We start from the raw sequence: 21,991 nt of genomic DNA on the forward strand, positions 1-21,991 counted from the left end.
ATTTGTATTCATTTATCAAGTGTTCTTATTTGTTCTTGAATTGTGCAAACACATTCCTAGTGAGGATTTTATAAGTTTGCAATTTGTAATTTTCTCTTTAAGAGAGTGTCTTAAGAATTTGGGGTATAATTCTTGTAGGAGTTGTAAGGTTACACCTTTTCCTTAAAGGTAGATACAAATTAGTGAATTTGAGGAAATCCTTAGTGTGGATAGCTAAGGTAGTGGATATAAATTTTGGTTGATAAAGTCGAACTACTCTAAATTCTTGTGTTCATTTGTTTACTTTTTCTCTCAAGCTTCCACTAATTTTTTTAATTCCAATTCACATCCCTCTTGGTTATTTCATCCTTTCGATTGAATCAATAATTGATATCACAACTAGACTCATTGGAAGGTTTAACCACCTCTTGAGAAGATCCTAAAAGAGTTCAATCGTCATCCAAGTCATTCGTGGCCTCTACATCAAATTTCAAAATTGTTTGTGACTCTCAACCCATCAACAAGTCTCTATACTTCAGTGGAATCAACTATGCTTATTGGAAGAATATGATGAAACTCCTTATTCAAGCAATTGATTTGGGAGCTTGGAGAATCATGATGAAAGGCCACTCTACTCCAACTAGAGAAATAGAAATGTGGAGTGAAGAAGAAAAGAGATTGTTCCAACTCAACGCAAAGGCAATGCACATTCTATTTTGTGCACTTGGCCCCGATGAATATGGGAGTGTATTATCTTGTTCCAATTCCAATGAGATATGGGATACTTGAAGTTACTCATAAAGGAACAAATGAGGTAAGATAAACTAAAATTAGTATTCTCAATCATAACTACAAAAACTTCAAGATGAGACCGGGTGAAGACATTAAATCCATGACCGATCGATTTTCGATTACTGTCAATGGTCTCAAAGGCTTTGGAGAAGATATTCCTAACAAGAAGCTCGTTAGAAAGATGATCTATAGCCTTCCCAAGTCATGGTAATCCAAGAAGACCGCCATAGTTAAAGCAAAGAATATAAAGACTCTTACCTTAGATGATGGTGAAAGAAGAAGAATATCAAGAAAAGAAAGAAATGGAAAAGAAGAAAAAGATTGGAATTGCTCTCAAGCCCACCAAAGAAGAGAGAGACTCAAATGATGAAGATGAGGATGAAGAAATGGAAATATTTTCCAAAAGATTCAAAAGATTCATGAAGTCCAACAAAGGAAGAAGATTCCAAAGAAAAGAAGACTTTAAGAATGAATCCAAGGAGGACACCATAATTTGCTATGAGTGTGAAAAGTCAGGGCATGTTAAATTTGACTACCCACAATTAAAGAATAAGGGATCTTCCAAGAAGAAACACAAGGCACATGTAGCTACATGGAGTGATGATGAGTCATCAAATGAAGAGGAGGAAGTGGTAGCCAACTTGTGTCTCATGGTCACTAAGGGAGAATCTAAGGTAACCTTTAACTAATCTACATTAAATGAATATTCTTTTGATGAGTCTCAAGAGGTTTATGATGAGTTAGCCTTGGAATTTGAGATCGTGCTTTCAAAACATAAGAAAAATATTTCAAAATTGAAAAATGAAAATGATCTCTTATCCAAGACCAATAATGAACTTGAAAGTAAGGTCAAGGATATGCAAGTCAAACTAGAGGAGTTTGAAATGAAAAATCATGACTTGCACAACCTACTTTCAAAGGTTCATGATGATTATGAAAAGAAACTTGATGATCTTAAAGCTTCGTTTAACAAAGTTGGAACAAATCGTTTTTAAAAAGGGCAAAATTATAAATCCAACTATGTTAGAAATAACTTTAAACCATACAATCATAGAGGTCCCCAAAGAACCTCAAATAAGAAAGTTGTTAGAAACATATGGGTCCCTAAAAGACTCATTACAACTAAAGACAAGAATATCCTAGAAAAATGGATACCTAAGGGGACTAGATTATTGGGAACTAATGCCTACCAAAAATTAAAACTTAATCTATGTTTGTAGGTGGAGGAGCATTGCTACAAGGCACAAAACAAAAGTTCAAACTCATGGTACCTTGATAGTGGATACTCAAGACACATGACTGGTGATAAGAGTCAGTTCTTGGAGCTTAATGCTAAAAGTGGAGGAGTAGTAACCTTTGGTGACAACTCAAAAGGTCACATTGAATGAATTGGTTTTATTGGTAACAACTCTTCCATTCTTATCGAAAATGTTTTATATGTAAATGGGTTAAATCATAATCTTCTAAGTATTAGTCAATTATGTGATAAGGGATACAATGTCGTATTTGAGTCTAATGGTTGCAAAATTGTTGACATTGCATCTAATATGATTATGCTTGTTGGTCATTGAATATGAAATATTTACATGGTGCATCTAGATAATATTGACATGTCTAATGTATATTTAGTTGCTAAAGATGAGCATGACTGTTGGTTGTGGCATAGGAAACTTTGACATGCTAGCATGATTGTTTTACAAAAACTTGTTCAAAGCAATCTTGTAAGAGGCTTGCCAAATATAAAATTTGATCTTGATAAAATTTGTGATGCATGTGCTAAAGGCAAGCACAAAATAACTTCCTTTAAACCTATTAACGTTGTATCATCTAGTAGAGTATTACAATTGATCCACATAGATCTTTTTAAGCCTATTAGAACTACTAGCTTGGGTGGAAAACAATATGCATTTGTATTGGTTGATGATTACTCTAGGTTTACTTGTGTTCTTTTCTTAAGTAAAAAAGATGAATATTTAGAAAATTTCATCAGTTTCTCTAAAATAATCCAAAATGAAAAGGGTTACTCTATTTAAGTGTTAGAAGTGACCATGGAACCGAATTTGAAAATCTTGGGTTTGTGGTTTTTGTAATTCAAATAAAATTAGCCATAATTTCTCAGCCCCTAGAACCCCTCAACAAAATGGAGTTGTTAAGAGGAAAAATAGAACTTTAGAAGAAATGGCTAGGATTATGCTTTGTGAAAATAATTTGCCAAAATATTTTTGGGCGGAAGCTACAAATACCGCTTGTTATGTGATTAATATAGTAATGATTATGCCTATTTTAAAGAAAACTCAATATGAAATTTTCAAAAATAAAAAGCCTAACATTAGTTATTTTTCATCCTTTTGGATGCAAGTGTTTTGTTTTAAATAATGAAAAAAACAATTTTGGCAAATTTGATGCTAAAAGTGATGAAGGGATTTTCTTGGTTACTCTTTAAATTCTAAAGCTTATCGAGTCTTTAATAAAAGAACTCTAGTGGTAGAAGAGATAATACATGTTGTTTTAATGATAATCTCATTTCGAGGAATGATTCTTGTATTGATGATGATATAGTTATCTTAAATCCAAATGAAGTTGGTAAATCATCATCAAAAGAAGTGAAGAATGAGGAAACTCAAGATTTCTTCAAGAATCTAACTCTAGAGGAAAGGGAAGTCACATACCCAAGGGAGTACAATTATGTAAAGAATGGTGAAATTTTGGATGATCCATCCAAATGGGTAACCACTAGATCTTCTCTTAAAAATATTTGTAATTATGTTGCATTTATCTCATGCATAGAGCCTAAGAATATCAAAGAAGCATTAAATGATGAACATTGGATTATAGCTATGCAAGATGAGTTAAATCAATTTGAGAGAAGTCAAGTGTGGACATTAGTTGAAATACCTAGTAATAAGTCTATTATAGGTACTAAATGGATATTTAGGAATAAATTAGATGAAAGTGATAATATAGTGAGAAACAAGACTAGACTTGTTACTCAAGGGTACTCTCAAGAAGATGAAATATGTTTTGATAAAACTTATGCTTTCATGGCTAGGATGGAGGCTATTAGAATGTTACTAGCATTTGCATGTTATCATGGATTTACTTTATTTCAAATGGATGTTAAAAGTATATTTTTAAATGGTTTTATAAAAGAAGAAGTATGTGTGGAACAACCTCCTGGTTTTGATGATTCCAAATTTTCAAATCATGATTTCAAATGGAAAAAAGTTTTGTATGTTTTAAAACAAGCTCCTAGAGCTTGGTATGAAAGATTGTCAATTTTTCTTATTGAATTTTTTTTCAAAGGGGAAGGTTGACAATACCTTGTTTATAAAATACAATTGTAAAGATTTATTAGTAGTTTAAATTTATGTTGATGATATAATTTTTTGTTCTACTAATGACGTTCTTTGCCAAGAATTTACTAAGCTAATGCAAGGTGAATTTGAGATGAGCATGATGGGGGAGCTTTCATTTTTCTTGGGTCTCCAAATCAAGCAAAGAAAATATGACATTTTCATCAATCAAGCAAAATACATCAAATATATGCTCATGAAGTTTGGATTGGAAAACGTGAAACCCCAAGCCACTCTATGAGCTCATCTACAAAGCTTGACAAAGATGAAGAATGTAAGTGTGTTGATGTTAAAATTTATAGGTCTATGATTGGATCTTTGCTTTATATTACCGTAAGTAGACCGAATATTATATTTAGTGTTTGCTTATGTGCTAGATTTCAATCATGTCCTAAGGAGTCTCACTTAGAAGTTATTTAGAGAATCTTTAGATACCTTAAGGACACTCCTAGCATATGACTTTGGTATCCTAGAGACTCTAGCTTTAGCTTGCATGCTTTCTCGGATGCGGATTATGGAGGTTTCAAATTAGATAGAAAAAGCACCTCCGATACATGTCAATTCCAGTAAATATGATAATTTCTTGGTTTTAAAAAAATAGTGTTGCACTATCTACCACCGAAGCGGAATATATTTCTGTCGATAGTTCTTGTGCACAAGTTATATGGATGAAACAACAATTTTTAGACTATGGAATTGATGTGGGTACCATTCCTATCAAGTGTGACAATACTAGTTCTATTTGTCTCACTAAAAATCCCATCAAACATTCTAGAGCTAAGATATAGAAATTAGATATCATTTTATTAGAGATCATGTCTAAAAAAACATAGTTCTAGAATATGTAGATATTATGCATCAACTAGCTGACATTTTTACAAAACATTTAGACAAAGAAAGATTTTGGGCACTTAGGAGAGAATTAGGTCTAACCAACCTACCTTGACTTTGTGCTTAAATAATTTATGCACTTTTATGATTTTATAACAAATACATGCAAAATGACTTCTTTAATGCCTTCTATACTATTAGTTAGGGAGAGTTTATGATGTTCATGATAATTAATAATATGTTCAAATTATGCTTAAATATGTATTTATTTGCTTGAACATATTTGCTTTTCCCAATTAAAGTTGCCTACATCACTATTTATGCTTTAAAATATGCATCCTATTTGTTTCTGCTGCATTTTTGAACTATTCTGTGCACTTAGTATCAGTACTATTCATCCAGTACTGACACTATTCTTTGTCAGTATCGATATTGTTCTTCAAGTACCGATACTATTCTTGCAGCCTCAATAGGGTACGATACTCGATATCGATACCATCAAATTTTTTCTTTGAAGTATCTATACTCCCATTGGAGTACCGATACTCCAGGTTGGGTGTAGGTTATAATGCCCTAAAATCTCATTTTTCTTCCTCACTCTCTAAAGCTCAGTCGAAAAACCTCCCTGACCTACTTCAAAAATTTACTTCATTTTATCGTTTTGAAGTCATTTTTGCGTTGATTTTCATCATTCCAACTTTCTAGCATCATCAAATTCATGCATTCATCATCAAATTCCATCTCAATACTACTCTTCAAGGTAATTTTTTTTAAATCCTAACTTTTTTCTTTTCGAATTTAAACATATTTTTAGTTAGTTTTTGCGCAAATTAGTGAATGAACTTTAGTTATTTTGTATTTCTACACTATAATCTACATTATTTTTAACCAAAATTCTTCAAATTCGAAATTAAAAAAAATTACATACTTATATACACATTATATATATATACTTTTGTTTCTCTTAACACTATTTTCCTTTTGGCCCATTATATATATATATATTTAAAATTAATTTAGTTATATAATGCCTTGAATTGTGGACTAATATTGAGTTTTGGTATTAACTGAATGCATTATATATGTATTGTCTTTCTTTGTAGGTTTTACCTTTATCCTTACTTTTACCATGTCTCACAAACGTCCACGATCATCTTCCTCTCGTGCTAATCCACCTCCTAGTCCTCCGTCGAATCCTAATCCCAATCAAAATGAAATTACCATCGTGAATTAGTGTTTTAATGAACCAAATTGTTTCAATCTGTATTCACGATATCTCAACCATTTCGAATTGTATGCTCTTAGGGGTGAGCGTCTTCCTTCAATTTCGGCAATGAACGCCATCAATTTTAAATAACTTCCCCTTCTTAAAGCTTGGAAATTTGATAACACGTTCAAAGTCAAACTCGTTGTCTATCACCAACTCATCCTCATTTTCTATTCTAATGCGGTTTGTGTCCAAAATGAAGCTCGTACTCATACAGAAAGTATTCGTTCCTATCTCTTGGGTGAATACATTACTATTGATTTCGACTCCATTGCTGTGCATTTGGCCTAGAAAACACCGGGATTGATAACGAGCGAGACACCATCCCTTCCAACTTAGAAGTAGGGAAGAGCGCAAACATCATTGACTTTCATGAGAGGATACTTCACTTGATTATCTCTTGGTGGTTTCGACCATTGAAGGCAAATATTCCTCTTTCCGAAGCATTGACATAAGGTGCATTTATTGTTTTCAAGAAAATAAAAGAATTAATCTTGCTCAAATCATCTTCGGTGAACTACTGGACACCGTGAACCATATTCCTTCTAAGAGGATTGAATCTCTGGTTTATGGATGTCTTCTTAGTAATTTCTTTATAAAAGTCAGTCTTAGAGTCAATATTGATATCCTCTTGGGTACCCAAATCGATCTACCTCTCTCTGCAAGTCGGGATGGACTCAAGTTAGAGACAATTGGGAAAAGAAACCAAAAGAGACGCCTGGTGCTAGTTTATCTCGAGCGGCTCTGACTCCAACTTTACTTCAGGACGATGATGTTTTACATGATGTTGATGATCCTGTTAATCGAGTTCCTAAGTGAGCCTCCTAGAGTGGGTGGTGAGATGCCTCCTTACTTTCTGTCATTGATGGAGACATTGGACTTAAGGTTTGCCTCTATGGAGTCCCACTTTACTGCCTTGGGGTCTCAGGTATCCGAGATAGTGTCTCGGCAGTTGGCATTGCAAGTAATGCATATGGATTCCCGACGCGACATCCTAGCTCGATTCGACGTGGTGACGGATAGGCTCGATGCTCTCTCTCGAGACTTTGATTCTTTCCATGCACCTCCTTCGGATTCTGATCCTCTGTCGGATGCTTGATGTTTTTGCTTTGCCAATTGTATTTTCGTTGGTGTTGCAATGTCATACTTTGAACTTACATTTTCATTTGAATTTCTTAGCCTTTGATATTTTGGAATTGGTAATTCTTTTATGTTTTGGATTATCATATATATATATATATATATATATATATATATATCATATTTCACATGTTTCCAACCATGTTTCCGTTTGTTATGACAATACCCATTGTCTTTTGGATATTAATTATGTTGACTAACTTTTTTGGCATATTGTTCTTCACATCTATATTATATATCTTGTTTAGTCTTAATTGTATCTTTTTTATTTAACAAAAAGGGGGAGAAATGTTAGAGTAAGGGGGATTATTTTTTATAAAAAAATCTTAAATTTTTTAAATGTTTTGTTATATAAAAAAGGGGATTGTTGAAAACACTTTAATATTTTGATATACCAAAAATTATTAAATAGTTTTTACAAATTTTAAGACTATATTCGATTCAATCATTCGAATATATAAATTATTCTTTAAAGTTAAAAGTCAATTTTATTCCTAATTTTACTGAAAATTTGAGTCATATACTGGAAATATTTTAAAAATAATTTTTACTAAGGGTTTCGAACTTTAATCAAGTCAAAAATGATTTTTAAGCATAGTATACCGATACTGCTAGAACAATCGATACAGATATCGATGTTGAAGCCTAAAACAATGAAGTAGTACGATACTGCTAAGACAGTACCGATACTGTCAAAACAAAATGCTAAAATGGTACTGATACTATATACGGTATCGATACTACTTAGTGTAGTAGTATCGATACTCTTAGCGGTGGTACTGATACTACCTTTTTTGTTTTGAATTCGTCAAATTCCAGTATACTAAAATGGTATCAATACTATGTACAATATCGATACTACAAAATATAGTAGTATTGATACCCTTGTGAGAATATCGATACTATAGTTTCCAACGGTTAAATTTTTATATTTAATGTAGGGAGTATCGATATTAAGAGATCGAATACCGATACTATAAGCTTCTGAGCAACATTTAATAAGGGAAACTGCCCCCCAACAGCTCTATTCACTCTCACAAAATGCAAACGGTTGGAATTGAATGATGAAGTATAAAACCAAGGTCCCAAGTCATTTATGAAGATAAGAGACAAAAAAGAAACCATAAACAACAAATTTGAGCCAAATCAAGTCAACATTTTTCAAAATTCTTTTTGTTTTCAAATAACACTTTGTATTCATTTGTATTTATTTTTCAAGTGTTCTTATTTGTTCTTGAATTGTGCAAACACATTTCTAGTGAGGATTTTATAAGTTTATAATTTGTAATTTTCTCTTTGAGAGGGTGTCTCAAGAATTGAGGGTATAATTATTGAGGAGTTGTATGGTTACACCTTATCCTCAATGGTAGATACAAATTAGTGAATTTTTGAAAATCCTTAGTATAGATAGCTACGGTAGTTAATATAGACTTTGGTTGATAAAGTCGAATCACTCTAAATTCTTGTATTCATTTGTTTACTTTCTCTCTCAAACTTTTACCAACTTTTTTAATTATAAATTCACCATCTATTAGTTATTTCATCATTTCAATTGACTCGACACTCAAGAATGCAAAGAACTATCTGGTTTAGCGTACGATGAACATGTAATTTTGTTTTACTTGCCAGTTGTCATCTTCCCGTGTCACACATCTGTTTGGCTTGGTTTCCAGGCAAAGATACTCATGGAGCCTGGATTCGATGGTCTTAATGATAACCAACACCTGCTGGTTGAGCAAACCACGAGATATCAGGAAAATGTAACTCCACCATTAGATGTTGTCCTGATGCTCCCAGTTTGCCAGATCAATGATTTAATAAGCAAGTGGTGGAAGATACGAACAGAGAAAAATATCTTAGACAGTTAGTTGAGCTCAAGGCTAAACGACATGCCATGGATGAAACTGACAAAGAAACAAGTACTAAGGATGGATGCTCATCTTGTCTTGCAACAGGTACAATAAGTGACATTGACGATGATCCTCTCAAGAGTTCTTACTCATACGAGACTGAAGAGGGTGGGGATGACAGAGACGGTGCTCTAACATCTTGTGTTGGTACTCGCTGGTTCAGAGCGCCAGAACTACTCTATGGATCGACGTACTATGGAATGGAGGTAGATTTGTCGTCATTGGGTTGCATTTTCTCAGAGCTTCTAACCCTTGAACCTTTTTTTCCTGGGATTTCTGACATCGATCAGCTCGGCAGAATCATCAATTTTCTTGGAAAATTGACTGAAGAAATCTGGCCAAGCTGTTCTAAACTTCCTGATTACAAAATAATTTCTTTCACCAAGATCGAAAATCCGATCAGTTTAGGAGCCTGCCTACCCAATAGGCCACCAGATGAAATCTCCATTGTGAAAAGACTTGTTTGTTATAACCCAGCTAATAGAGCTACTGCAATGGAGCTGCTGAATGACAAGTATTTCAATGAAGAACCTCTGCCACTTCCCATTTCTGAGCTGCATGTATCTCTTGCAATGAATGGCCATGATGAGGATTCACCAGGCGGGTGGAATGATTATGATGACATGGGATCCGAGACTGATTCCGGTGACTTTGGGCAGCCATTTTAAGGTCGAGACCACAGGCAGTGGCTTTTCCATACAACCTCGAGTTTGCTCTGTGTTGAGGTATATTGGATGCTTAGGTTATATGTTTCCATTTTGGTTGAGGTATAGTTATAAAGTTAAAACCCGAAATTAGAGATGAAGATCATGAATCTGTGAGAACTTAGTAAATAGGATTTCATAACATGGATTATGCAGTTTACAAATCATTTCACTTTAATTATGAGCCACGCTTTGCTATTAATCTTTGTACTATGCGTAAATTATACAATCGGGACTTATTCAGAACTCAAAATGACCTGAAACCGAAACTTAAAATGGTTATAACTCGAAGGTGTTTATGGGTCAAATTCACGTTGAGTTTATAACTTGAAAATATTTGTATAAAACCTGTTAATATCTGCAAATAATCCAAACTTATTATCTTAAAAAAGTTTTTAATTTAATATTTATATGTTTTCTTCTTATTAAAATTTAAACTCGCTGTTTAATGTTTACTCTATAATATATTACATGTATTTATATATTTAGTTTATACGTAATATAAATTACATAAAATATAAAATATTATAAAAATTTGATAAACAAGTTGGTTTTTTAAATAACAACAACAACAAAACCCTATTCCCATATACAATGGGATAAGAGAGAAGTGGGTAGTAGCTGCCGCCAACGTCAGATTGAGCAAATTGGTTTTTTAAATGTTAATCTTATTACGTGATTTTAATAATAAAAGAATTTTTTTTTTGAGATTTTAGATTTGAATAACACCACATCGCTCGTGGGGAACACCAGAGAGTTTAATGGAATCAGTTCAACGTTCAGAAACACTTCATACCCACACCTATGAATTCTACCCGTCAGATAAATCGTTTGAACATGAACTGTCGGATCCCAACTTCACACAAATCTCCACCATCCAATTGACTAAAATGAAATTGAAATTTCAAAAACTTAGCAAGCGAGAGGGAGGAGAAACGAGGGACGAAGAGAAGAAGAAACATCGAACCAAACACATTAAAAAAAAAGGTTCCTTTCACACCTTTGCTTCTCTTTTTCCATTATTGAAAAATAACTGCTTTACAGACCCTAACTCTTACTGTTGCTCTCTGTACTGTTCTTTAGATTATATCTCTCTCTCTATGCATCGATCGGATTCTGAATCTTCTCGATGTTTCGAAAGTTCGTGGTGGAAATCTCGAGCTTGGGGGAATCGAGGTTATTTTAATAATTTTGGGTTTTTGAGATTATAGATTGAGATTTGGACTTAAAAGTGTGTGAATTTGAGCTGATTTAAGGTAATTTGTGAGATTATTTGGTGGATTTTTGAGCTTTGGCTGTGTGGTGAAAATATATTTTTATATATTTTTTGAAATTGGGTTGGAATTGGATGGGGGAAGGAGGAGGTGCAATCCCGCCAAAAAATGTGCAATCGGATACGGCGGATTTTCCTGCGAAGAAGCTAGCAAGGCAGCTCGATTTCACTGCCGGTTTTGGCGGGGTTTCTTCTGGAGGTGTTAATTTTCCGGAACATCCGCAATCCACCCGAAGGATAGGTGTGCCTTCGTCTTCGGCTGCAGTGACTGTGCAGCAGCAGCAACAGATAAAGCCGCCAGTGGTGGCAACCACCTCTGTTGTCTCTGCGCAACCTCCTTTTACTATTGCCTCGGTCAGAGTTGTGTAAGCTTTTCCGATAAAAATTGTTGCTTCTCTTTTAGTTTGTTGTAATTATTATTACTTTTTCGGTGTTTGCTATTTCGTTAGTCCGTGTTTAACAAAATTTAAGCTCGTGTTTCTTTTCCTTATCGAGAGTGTAGCTTGTAAGGAACTATTGGTTACAGTATCCCCACATTTCCTGTCCTGTTTGACATTTTATTTTCTTATGCCTAAACACTAACTTTGTTGTATCAGTTATGTTTGCATCAAATTCTGTTTTTCCCCTCTGTAAGAAATGGGATTGTAGGAAAGTTAGTTATTTTTGCTTTAACAGAATAATGGAGCTTCTTTTGGGATGTGACTATTTGGAGGTTATTTGGTGTTTTTGTATCTGTCTCTCCTTTAAATTAACTTCTTTTTCCCTTTGATTTCTTCATCAAACATTGTTTTTGAATTAAGATATGAATCAATTGATTTTTTTGGAAATTGGTTTTCTCCAAGCTTTATCTTTCACCTTATGTAGCTTCTGTAGAGGGTTTCTTTTGATAGGGTGAGAAAATTATGCAAACTAGTAATATAAAATGTTGGCAGAGATTTTGAAGAGGAAGATTGAAGTAGATTTTGAAGAACAAATGCAGATAATTAAGGAAAGAAAAAAGTAGTTTGGGAAGATAAAAAGTGTGGTGGTTAGAATATTTTAGAGGGAAAGATGCATTCCTAAGAAAAAAATGGTTAAGAAGGAGGCTTCTTAACAATCTTCACTTCTCAGAAGCACTCCAGAAAATCCCAATGTGAAGTAAACCCAAAAATCCTGCCACTGATTTCAGGGTTAGCTTCACTGCTCTTTCTGCTGTAGTTATGTACACGCTACAGAATTTGTTTATGTTGCTACGTCACTAGGGAATGAAATGTTGCAGTATTGGAAGAGTAGATGCTAGAGCACTGTATTGTAGCACTGAAGCAGCAAACTCTTGGTGCACTAGACCCTGGAGTGCTAGAGCAGTGGAGTGTTGAAACACTGAGACCTGAGAGTGTTGAAGTACTGAAGTGCTGGAGGAGTGAAGCGTTGGAGCTCTGGATTGCTAGGGCACTGGAATCATTTTAAGTGTTGGAGCACTAGAGGGTTGGATTGCTGCCATTCACGAGCATTGGTAGCAAAAAGTGTTTTCATGAGTGAGCGTTGCTACCTGTACTTTCTGTCTAACCCAGTGGTCCTGCATGACATGTTAACAACTAAAATTAAGTATCAAAAGCTTCTTAGGCTCTGTACTGATTGTTTTCCGTTATTTCTGTCTAGAATCTAGTGCGGTGGTAGGATGTGAACATTATTTTTCTTGGACATTACGATGTTGGTCATTTTCCCCCTTTCTTACCTTTAATTGGAATGAAACTTGTCTTATACTCCTTCAGTTAATCTTTCTGTTCTTACACCCTTACCGATAATTTGTGTGACATTTATGGAAGTTAATTTATGAAAGCTTAAATGGTTTAAACAACTGCAGGAGATATGGGTTCAATGAACAGCAGGAGTGCTTTTAAAATATATCAGTTCTTTTGTAAAAAAAATAATATGTAAGTTATTTACCTGTCCTGTAGCTTTATTTTTTTCTTTATTTCTTGCTCACTTCAGGAAACCAGAATTCCCAAAAGCAAAACCGAGACCAAATGAACTAAAAGATGGCACTCCAAAGAAGCAGAAGCAGTGTAACTGTAAACATTCTCGGTGTCTGAAACTGTAAGTACATTGACTTTTATGCTCTTTTGGCATAATGAACTCTTCCACGATACAGTTCTACTCAGCTCTTGATGTCTTATTAACTGCTGTTGTTATTGTTTTGCTTGTTGGCTAGTAACAAATTTCTTAGACTTATCTGCATTGGGCTCTTTTTGCATGAAATTATAGATTCTGTATTAAATGTTTCATGTTCTAGAGAAGAAACTGGTTTTCTTCCTTACATGCAACTTTTATGTAGGCTATTATTGCCTAGACATTTTAGACAGTACTGTAGCAGTATTTGTTTTCTCTTATTCATTGTGTATGATTTTTTTTTCTGTTAGCCATTTTGTATGCGAACCGTAATCAATTTGTTTCATGGTATAAGATATAGAAAGTTAATTATGCAATGCCATGACTAGGTACTGTGAGTGCTTTGCATCTGGCATATATTGTGATGGATGCAACTGTGTTAATTGTTATAACAATGTTGAGAATGAAACCGCAAGACGAGATGCTATTGAAGCAACTTTGGAGCGCAATCCAAATGCATTCAGACCAAAAATTGCAAGCAGCCCACATGGCACACGGGATAGCAGGGTATGATGTCCGAACTTTTATTTCATTTTAATTCACATTTTACCTTGCTGATTTTGCACAATATTGATTCAACAGAAAGCCATAATTTTTTAGCTAATTTTTATCATGGAGATACCAATGTTCATATGCCTTCATTAAAATGTCTAGCAAGGGTAAATTTTTCGTTGCCTTTACTCATTGATGGGTGTTCGGAATATACCGAACCTTCTAAAATGGTATTCTTTTATTTAAATGTATGGCTATACATTTTATTTTTGTACGCAGTTGAAACATTTTTTTCTGTACTCTATCTGGTTAGATTCTTGCAAAGGAAAAGATCCAAGGGTGAGTAATACACTTTCAAGTTTCAACTAAATCTAAGCTTAATATTTATTCTATTAATTTTTCCTTTTTAATTAACTTTCATTTATCTTTGTTAATTTAAAATCGTTCTAATTTCTGCAGTAGATTTAGTTGGACGTGTATTACTCAGTAGTGGAAATTTTCACTACTTTTTTAAGTAGTGGTAAGGAGAGGATCATTTCCTTCATAAAAAATTATTTAACAAAATATAAAATTCAAAGTTTAGCATGAATGTCGTTATATGATAGAGGTTGCTAAATTGGCATTCTCATAGTAATTTGTATTGAATTGTTTTTAGGAAGAGGCAGGGGAAGTTTTAATTTTGGGAAAGCACAACAAGGGATGCCATTGTAAGAAATCTGGGTGCCTTAAAAAGTATTGCGAGTGTTTCCAAGCCAACATTCTTTGCTCTGAAAACTGTAAATGCCTGGAGTGCAAAAATATTGAGGGAAGTGAAGAGAGACAGGCTCTATTTCACGGTGATCATGCCAACAATATGGCATATATTCAGCGGGCAGTAAATGCTGCCATAACTGGAGCTATTGGGTCCTATGGTTATGCATCCACTCCTGTGTCCAAAAAGCGAAAAGGTCAGGAGTTCTTTGGGTCAACCGCCAAGGATCCAGCTGTTCCAAGTCTTGGAAGCTTTCCTCAGGTAAAATATCTTATTCATGAATATTTATTGACAAATGTATTGGAAAACACTTTTTATTTTGTTTCATTTACACTTTACGTGCCAGCTAGTTCTTCTCTTGTCTCAGTATTCTTGCTTCCCTTGTTACCATAATGGCTTTAACAAATTTACTTTTAGCTATGCTCTTAGAACTTACATTTGCTACTTCTTTTATTTGTTAATCAGCCACATCATATCAGAGCTTCTGCACCTTCCTCTTCCATGTCTTCATCAGTTTCTCGCTCTAGTACAGCTGCTGCCATAGGCCCTTCAAAATTTACATATAGGTAAATGGCGAGTCTTGATCAAAAGATATTTTTAGCCTGATTGTTCAGGAAACTAACTTATGGATTTTGGTGGAAGGTCCCTGTTAGCTGACATAATTCAAAAGCAGGACTTCAAGGAGCTTTGCTCTGTTTTGGTAGTTCTATCAGGAGAAGCTGCCAAAACACTATCAGGTAAATGGGAAACATTCAGATAACTGTCTAAACTTGTAGCATCTAATCCTGTCTTAGTTTAGTGCTTAAACAGTGAGTATTATCATGTATGATGATCAACTTATACTTGCTATGCCATTGCGTTCATCTCTAGCAGTTCATAGAAACAAATTTTATTTCCTTCTTTCAAATGAATACGTAGTATCAGCGTTTAAGTTTAGAGTTTAGACTTCTTTTGTCAATGAATAATGTATTAAAGCAGTTTTAAATATTGGCATTGATGCCGTTTCCGTAAATATTCTTGTATGTTAGACCGTTCTTGCCCGTACTTGTAAGAAATTATAGTTGGACGCATGATCCCACTAAAAGAAATTCTTTTGTTAGTTTTGAATTTGTTTTTAGCAAGTAACTTTTGAGTGAGTGTGAATAGGTTAATGGGTTTGCCACTAATATATTTAATGTTGTTCCTTCAATTTCTGCACACATTCAGATCAGAGAATTTTGACCAAAAATCGGACAGAAGATCATGCAGAAACTTCCATTGCATCATCCACTCAAGACAGGCTTCCGAACCAGAAGGATGTTGATGTCGAGAAAACCATGGCTGACAATGGTTCAAGTGCAAACCAGGCTGATAAAACTGGCCCTGAAGAAACCAGATCGGGTGGTGTTGATATGCCAAAGGGAAGGCCCATGTCTCCGGGAACTTTGGCATTGATGTGTGATGAACAAGATACAATGTTCATGGCCACAGCTTCTCCTAAAAGGAGCATGGGCCATGGCTGCAGCACATCTTCAAAATTGCCTTTTGGACAGCTCATGACTGAAATTTATGCCGAGCAGGAAAGAATTGTTTTGACAAAGTTCCGAGATTGTCTCAATAGGCTTATCACTTTCGGAGAGAGAAAAGGCAAGTTTCCATTTCCCTGTTATGAAAATTTGATTCATAACTAATTATATTGTGCATATAGAAAAAGAGAAACTCAAATGAGGAAACTATACCCAGCTTTCTAACACGAGTAATACATCAAGGAGAGGCAGAGTGGCAGAAAGTGAACTTCAATTTATGTCATCTACTTTATGGTGTATCATCTTTTTCATAATGCATAAACTATTGGGAATTGACATTTCTGCTCTATTTTGATCACAGAAACGCAATGTTCGTCATTAGCAAGAACAGACATTGGTAGTCAAAGAGGTCCCCCGAGCAATAGAATCGAACTGGGCAGAACCGAGATGGGAATTCAACAAGGATCCGATGCCAATGGAGCTGCAAAAAATGTCAGTCCACCCACGGTCAAGACATCTCAGATGGCTGCTGTGGTGGTCAACGCCGGCAATAATGATCTGCCTAGAGGTCCATCCCATCCTGAAAATGGGGATGCTGAATCAAAAACCGAAAAAACAGATGTAAAGATCCTAAATGCTGACAATCAGTCCAAGGTATGATATTGCAGTTTCTCTGCACTATTGCGAGTTTGCGACCCACCATTCACTCCACCTTACTCTTTGATGCAATATCAAAGTGATTGTGGACATCATTTTTGACACTGACCAGTGATTGAATTAATCTCTCCCATGTTTTAATTATTTATCGGGTTTTTTGCCTCAATGGCCATGCCCTCTCATTAATCCATTCTTTTTTTTAGCAAAAACATAGAGGAATTTTATAACTCTTGATGGAGTAGGTAGCTTAGACTTGTATCCAACAGAAAAGCTGATTGGTGCTTTAATTGGGAAGTCACGGTCTTGTCGTATTCATGCCATTCGCCTTAACCATTGATGTTCTTAATGTTTATATGTATATTATTTCTTCATTGAAATTAAATATTTTTCAAGTTCTTTCTTATAATACTATTGGCTGCATGCATATTTGCATGTGCATGGTCCCCTTATTGATGTATATACTTTATTCTTCCAAAGCATCGAGTCTGTTTTGTATGTCTATTTTGTTCATTAGAATTCTTCTTCTACCATCATTTAATACATTTTGAGACTATTTGATATATATATAAAGGGTAAGGTCCATTTACACAGCAAAACTCATTAGTTTTATATGAAAATATAGTCATTGGTTGAATGAATCTAAATGGATAGATGAAGTTCAAATTTTTTTTGAACGGTAGAAGTATGATTAAATAGCTGCAATCATACAACGAGATGACACATTCACCTCAATCTCATTAAAAAACCTCCTTACACCTAAAAAGAGCAAAAAGAGTATTCAAGTTAGTGTCGACAAAAAGGTTCTAACTATATTTGAACGAGACATCAAATACATAAACACAACTGAGCATAATCAGCCCCACAAAATATCAATACCCATTCAAACTAGTTCAAATGAACCAACCATGCCATCCAAAAGATCAAGCAGCAAATTGCTTCAATTCTGCGTAATCCACGCTTCCGCTTTGCCAAACAGACACCACAAACCAAAAGCACCAAAACTAAACTCACACACCAAAACTTCTAACACATCACACAAATCTCGCCTCTAAAAGCCTTACCTTACTGAGCCATATATACGTACCAACAACAAACAACAAATTAAACAGATTAGAGGTGAGCAAGCTAATCCCCGATTGCTACCATCCAACAACACAACACAAACCAACTAAACTACAAAGCAACAAAGAACGAAACAAGCAGTCCAACTCATCACACAAAACGAAAAATAAAACCTGAAGACCACAAGTGATCTTGTCAATCTTCAATCTTGCCTCAACTATATCTCAGCACAAAAGTTTGTAACCGCCAAAAATCTTGCGTCTTCATTAACAACCCCAGCATTACCACCAAATCAAACAAAAGAACCAACAACATCACAACACCAATAACAATTCTACTCAAATCCACAAGAAACATAAAAAAATCAGCAAGGCAATCAAAACAAAGCAAATAAGAACCACCACCACATCAAAACACAGCTCCGACACATATACCCAAGCTCACCGAAACAAAAATCTTAGGCACTGCGTTATGCGTTTACCTTTTCCCAGTACATAGGTGAAGATCAAGAGATACCTTCTTGTGTTAAAAAGTGTCTCAGTGTTGCTTTCTCTGTGGTTGAAGCATACCTTCCAATCCGCACTCTGACAAAAGTCTTTACAATTACCAGCTTCCTCACGAAGTAGCAAAGGGGAAGATCTGGGGTTGTAGATCCAGCTGACGGTGAGCAATCGGATTCAATTATCAATTTATAAGAAGATAACCACCTGGATGAATAGAAAACAGTGCAAGCCTCTAAGACTGCTGCAAACTCTGCTCTTAAGGATTCAACCCAGCCTATGACTTTGAGAACCGGATGAAACATTCCCCTTTATGGTCACGTAAAATACCTCAAATTTTATTATTCCATTTTCCGTGGAAACTAAAAACGAACAAAGATAATATTAATGCACAAAATTTTAATATCAGCTATCCATTTTAGATTCAATGATTATATTTTCATATGTTTTCCCGTATATTGTTTCAGGTTTATTGTATATATTATGTATAATATAATTATACGTCAATCATATTATGCATATATCTTAAAACTATTAATTAAGTTAAATAACTTAATTAATTATAATATTTATTTTTTATTATGCACATAATAATAGTTGTACACATCCGTTTTCGTCGGAGTTTTAAACATTCATTTTTTTATTTTAAACTATATATATTAATTATTAAATATTAAAATATTAAAATTATTTTCCATATATTTTTTTCAAGCCCAATTACATTAAATCGCCAAAATTAAACTCTAAACTCAATCAACCTAAATCTAACAAAAACCAAATCTACCCTAACCCTAATCTCACTACTATTGCCGCCGTCAAGGAGGAGAAGAGTCGTCACCGTCAGCTCAGGTCATCGAGCCACCACTGTTCAGCTATAGTTTACCTAACCAAAATCAAATCAAATCTAAAAAAAATATTTAAACCCCAGAAAATCCGGGCTTTTAGTGGTGGCTTTCATTTCTTCCACCAACTCTAATTAAACACACCACCAAATCTGAGGATAAGGAGAGATCACCATTGATAAAAAGTGGGGAGGGTTTTTGAAAAGAAATAGGAGCGTTGGAAAGAGACTTAAATGACTAGAAATCCGAGTTAAAAAAACGAGAGAAGAAAACATACGAAAAACCTTATCTTTCAGGTGAAGGACCCGTCGTTTCTTCATCGGAACGAAGAGCACCTCTTCATTAACCAAAGGTACACATTTTCTTTTAAATCTAAACATAAGATCAGTATTTGTGGGGTTTTCGGAGTTGGAGGGATTGATTTGGAGTTTTATGATTCGAAAGAGGGCTGTTTAGGGGTCGTGTAACCCTTAACTGGCGTTGATCCGACAACCATGGCCCTTTTTTCGGCCGTCTTTCCAAAGAAAAAGAAAAGAGAGGAGAGTGTTTTGAGGGAGACGGTTGGGGAGAAAGAAATAAGCAACTAGGGTTTCTAAACTAAAAGTATTACTCATTATGGGTTATTCATACCTTGGATCTTTTGTAACTTATAGATCTTCCTTTTTGATCATGTAATGAAGTCTATTTCTTTTTAGTTTGAGCCGTTTATTTTTCACACATTTTGTTTCAGTCCATTTTACTTATTGGTTATTGTTTATCTTGCATTTTGTTTTGATATTTTTTATTATAGTCCTACGTAATATTTGGGGTTTATTTAGTCATTTTATGTTTTTACACTTTAATCCTTATTCTTCACTATAACTTGTATTTTAACCTCTCATTTATATATAAGGCGTATATTAATGTATACATGTATTATGTTGCGTCTCCTTACATATACAACAACAACAATAAAACCCTATTCTCATATGTGATGGGTAAGAGCGAGGTAGGGTAGTAGGCTACCCCCATCGCCAGGTTGAGAGCAGCTTCCGTGAAAGACCTCCGATAGTAAGAAAAATTAAAAATAAAGATAAAATACAATGCATGTATAAATAAATAAATACATGGTTGAACAGTTTTCTTATGCAATCTTCATATACGTGTCTGAAATAAAAAGCAATCCTTGCGGAAAAAAAATCTCTTTCTTCGGCGGTGCATGAAAGGGGAAAAACGGGGGCATCCAAGAAAGAACCCAGATCTGAGATCCACTTTGACCAAAGCTTAAGATCTCCCAAAAATATATAAGAGAAAAACAAAGAATGAAGAATAAAAGTGATCGCGCTTTGTTATGCGAGAGAATCAATTGGAGACGGAACTAGGAAATTTGTGAAGATCTGGATGAGCAGATCCAAAAGCTAATACTAACAACAGAACAAACTGTAAAAGAGCAAAAAAACTTTCATGTCTCTTGCACGAGCATTTTCAAGAACATTCGCTATAGAATGGGTGTGAAAATTATTACTTTATAGAAGTAGTGTAATTCGATGATATTAGAATGAAAAGCGAACTTGAAATAAATCAGGTTTATTTTTGTGTTATTTTTTATTCGAAAAATTAATAAATTATTCAATGAAAAGGATTGTATTTTAATTTTTATTTGAATCTATAATTTCCACTGTCACAATAACGTATAAGCGATTAGGTATTAATTTTGGGCGTTGTGGGCTTGTTTACCCTTCCTCATGCGTAATTGACTCTCGAACCCTTCAAATTGAATCTTTGGCAAATGCAGACTAACTTTTTTCTTTAAAATGATTTTTCTAAAAATTGTTTAAAAGAAGTTTTAGGTATTCAACATATTTAACCCAAAAGTTGATGTCGACTCTAAATTAAATTTCATAAAAAATCTCAATTTTCTAAAATAAAATCATAATTATTTTAAAATTAATCTTTTAAAATTAAAATAATGGTTATGATAGCTTGGCGACTCGGTTGGGGACTGATTAAAGAGTCAGGTCGTTAATCTCTTATAAGTTGTTGTGGTAGTGGAAATTATAAGTTCGATTCCTTAATTAGCTTTTGATACTTTTATTCAATATTTGATTAATTTATTTTGGATTATTTATCAATAATTGCACTAATATTTTATTTCTTTGTTTTCAGTTTCATCAAATATTGTTCAAAAATGCTTATGTGTTTATCGTTTTGTTAGGTCAAAGGTTTGTATGCTTATGCTCATACACCACGCACATTACATGACATAAGCTCTATACCTAAGCTCCATCCCAAGTAAGTAGGGGTGAACGATTTGCTTTCATGGTGAATTTATTCCCGTATATATTTTAGCTATTAACCTCTGCGATACACGTCTTATGCCTTCGTGTGAATTTATTCCTCGTATGATATAGGGAAATGGGTCCCTTAAATTGAACTCATTTCGTTTGAGCTTGTAATAGTTAAGGATTAAGGGTTTGGTATCCCAATGGGACACCAACATCAAGGACAATTCGAGTACCCTTTCCCTTAGAGCTGAAACCATGAATGTAGTAGACCATAAAATGGTAACCCAAGCCAGAGCCATGTCAAACCTTTGTCTGTCAGCAGGTACTGAAATAAGCATACACAAAGGAGGAGAATATCTTTACTTTAAAGTTGTAGAATAAATTCTTTTTTTCTAATAGAAGTATGTGAATTAGATATTATGCGACACTTCTCGAAATAAAGCATGTCCGAGTAGGTTGTTATTTAGTAAGAGCATGTTTGATACCATGTTAGGTAGGTGTTATATTTATTTTTAAATAAG

At 34.3% G+C, this 21,991-nt stretch overlaps 2 protein-coding genes and 1 long non-coding RNA gene across 3 annotated transcripts; 2 read left to right on the forward strand and 1 right to left on the reverse strand.

Moving 5' to 3' along the window:
- Positions 1 to 9,047: 9,047 nt before the first annotated feature.
- On the forward strand, positions 9,048 to 9,940 carry LOC120173492 (cyclin-dependent kinase F-1-like). The gene is made up of 2 exons (XM_039180645.1): positions 9,048 to 9,225; positions 9,318 to 9,940. Exons 1-2 carry the CDS (start codon positions 9,048 to 9,050, stop codon positions 9,938 to 9,940), a joined length of 801 nt encoding a protein of 266 aa, XP_039036576.1.
- Positions 9,941 to 10,946: 1,006 nt separating this feature from the next.
- Positions 10,947 to 17,108, forward strand: LOC120173532 (protein tesmin/TSO1-like CXC 5). The gene is made up of 8 exons (XM_039180667.1): positions 10,947 to 11,614; positions 13,221 to 13,325; positions 13,727 to 13,904; positions 14,545 to 14,901; positions 15,106 to 15,206; positions 15,283 to 15,377; positions 15,847 to 16,266; positions 16,507 to 17,108. The coding sequence occupies exons 1-8, from the start codon at positions 11,325 to 11,327 to the stop codon at positions 16,803 to 16,805; spliced, it is 1,845 nt and encodes a 614-aa protein (XP_039036598.1). The 5' UTR covers positions 10,947 to 11,324; the 3' UTR covers positions 16,806 to 17,108.
- Positions 17,109 to 19,035: 1,927 nt separating this feature from the next.
- LOC120173522 lies at positions 19,036 to 19,809 on the reverse strand. Its single transcript, XR_005521070.1, has 2 exons — positions 19,491 to 19,809; positions 19,036 to 19,247 (listed from the first exon to the last, which is right to left on the reverse strand). It is a non-coding gene; the product is annotated as an uncharacterized LOC120173522 (long non-coding RNA).
- Between the last annotated feature and the right edge of the window lie 2,182 nt (positions 19,810 to 21,991).

This window comes from Hibiscus syriacus, unplaced genomic scaffold (genome assembly GCF_006381635.1).
Source record: "Hibiscus syriacus cultivar Baekdansim isolate YM2019G1 unplaced genomic scaffold, ASM638163v2 tig00111954_pilon, whole genome shotgun sequence".
Taxonomy (NCBI): Eukaryota; Viridiplantae; Streptophyta; class Magnoliopsida; order Malvales; family Malvaceae; genus Hibiscus; species Hibiscus syriacus.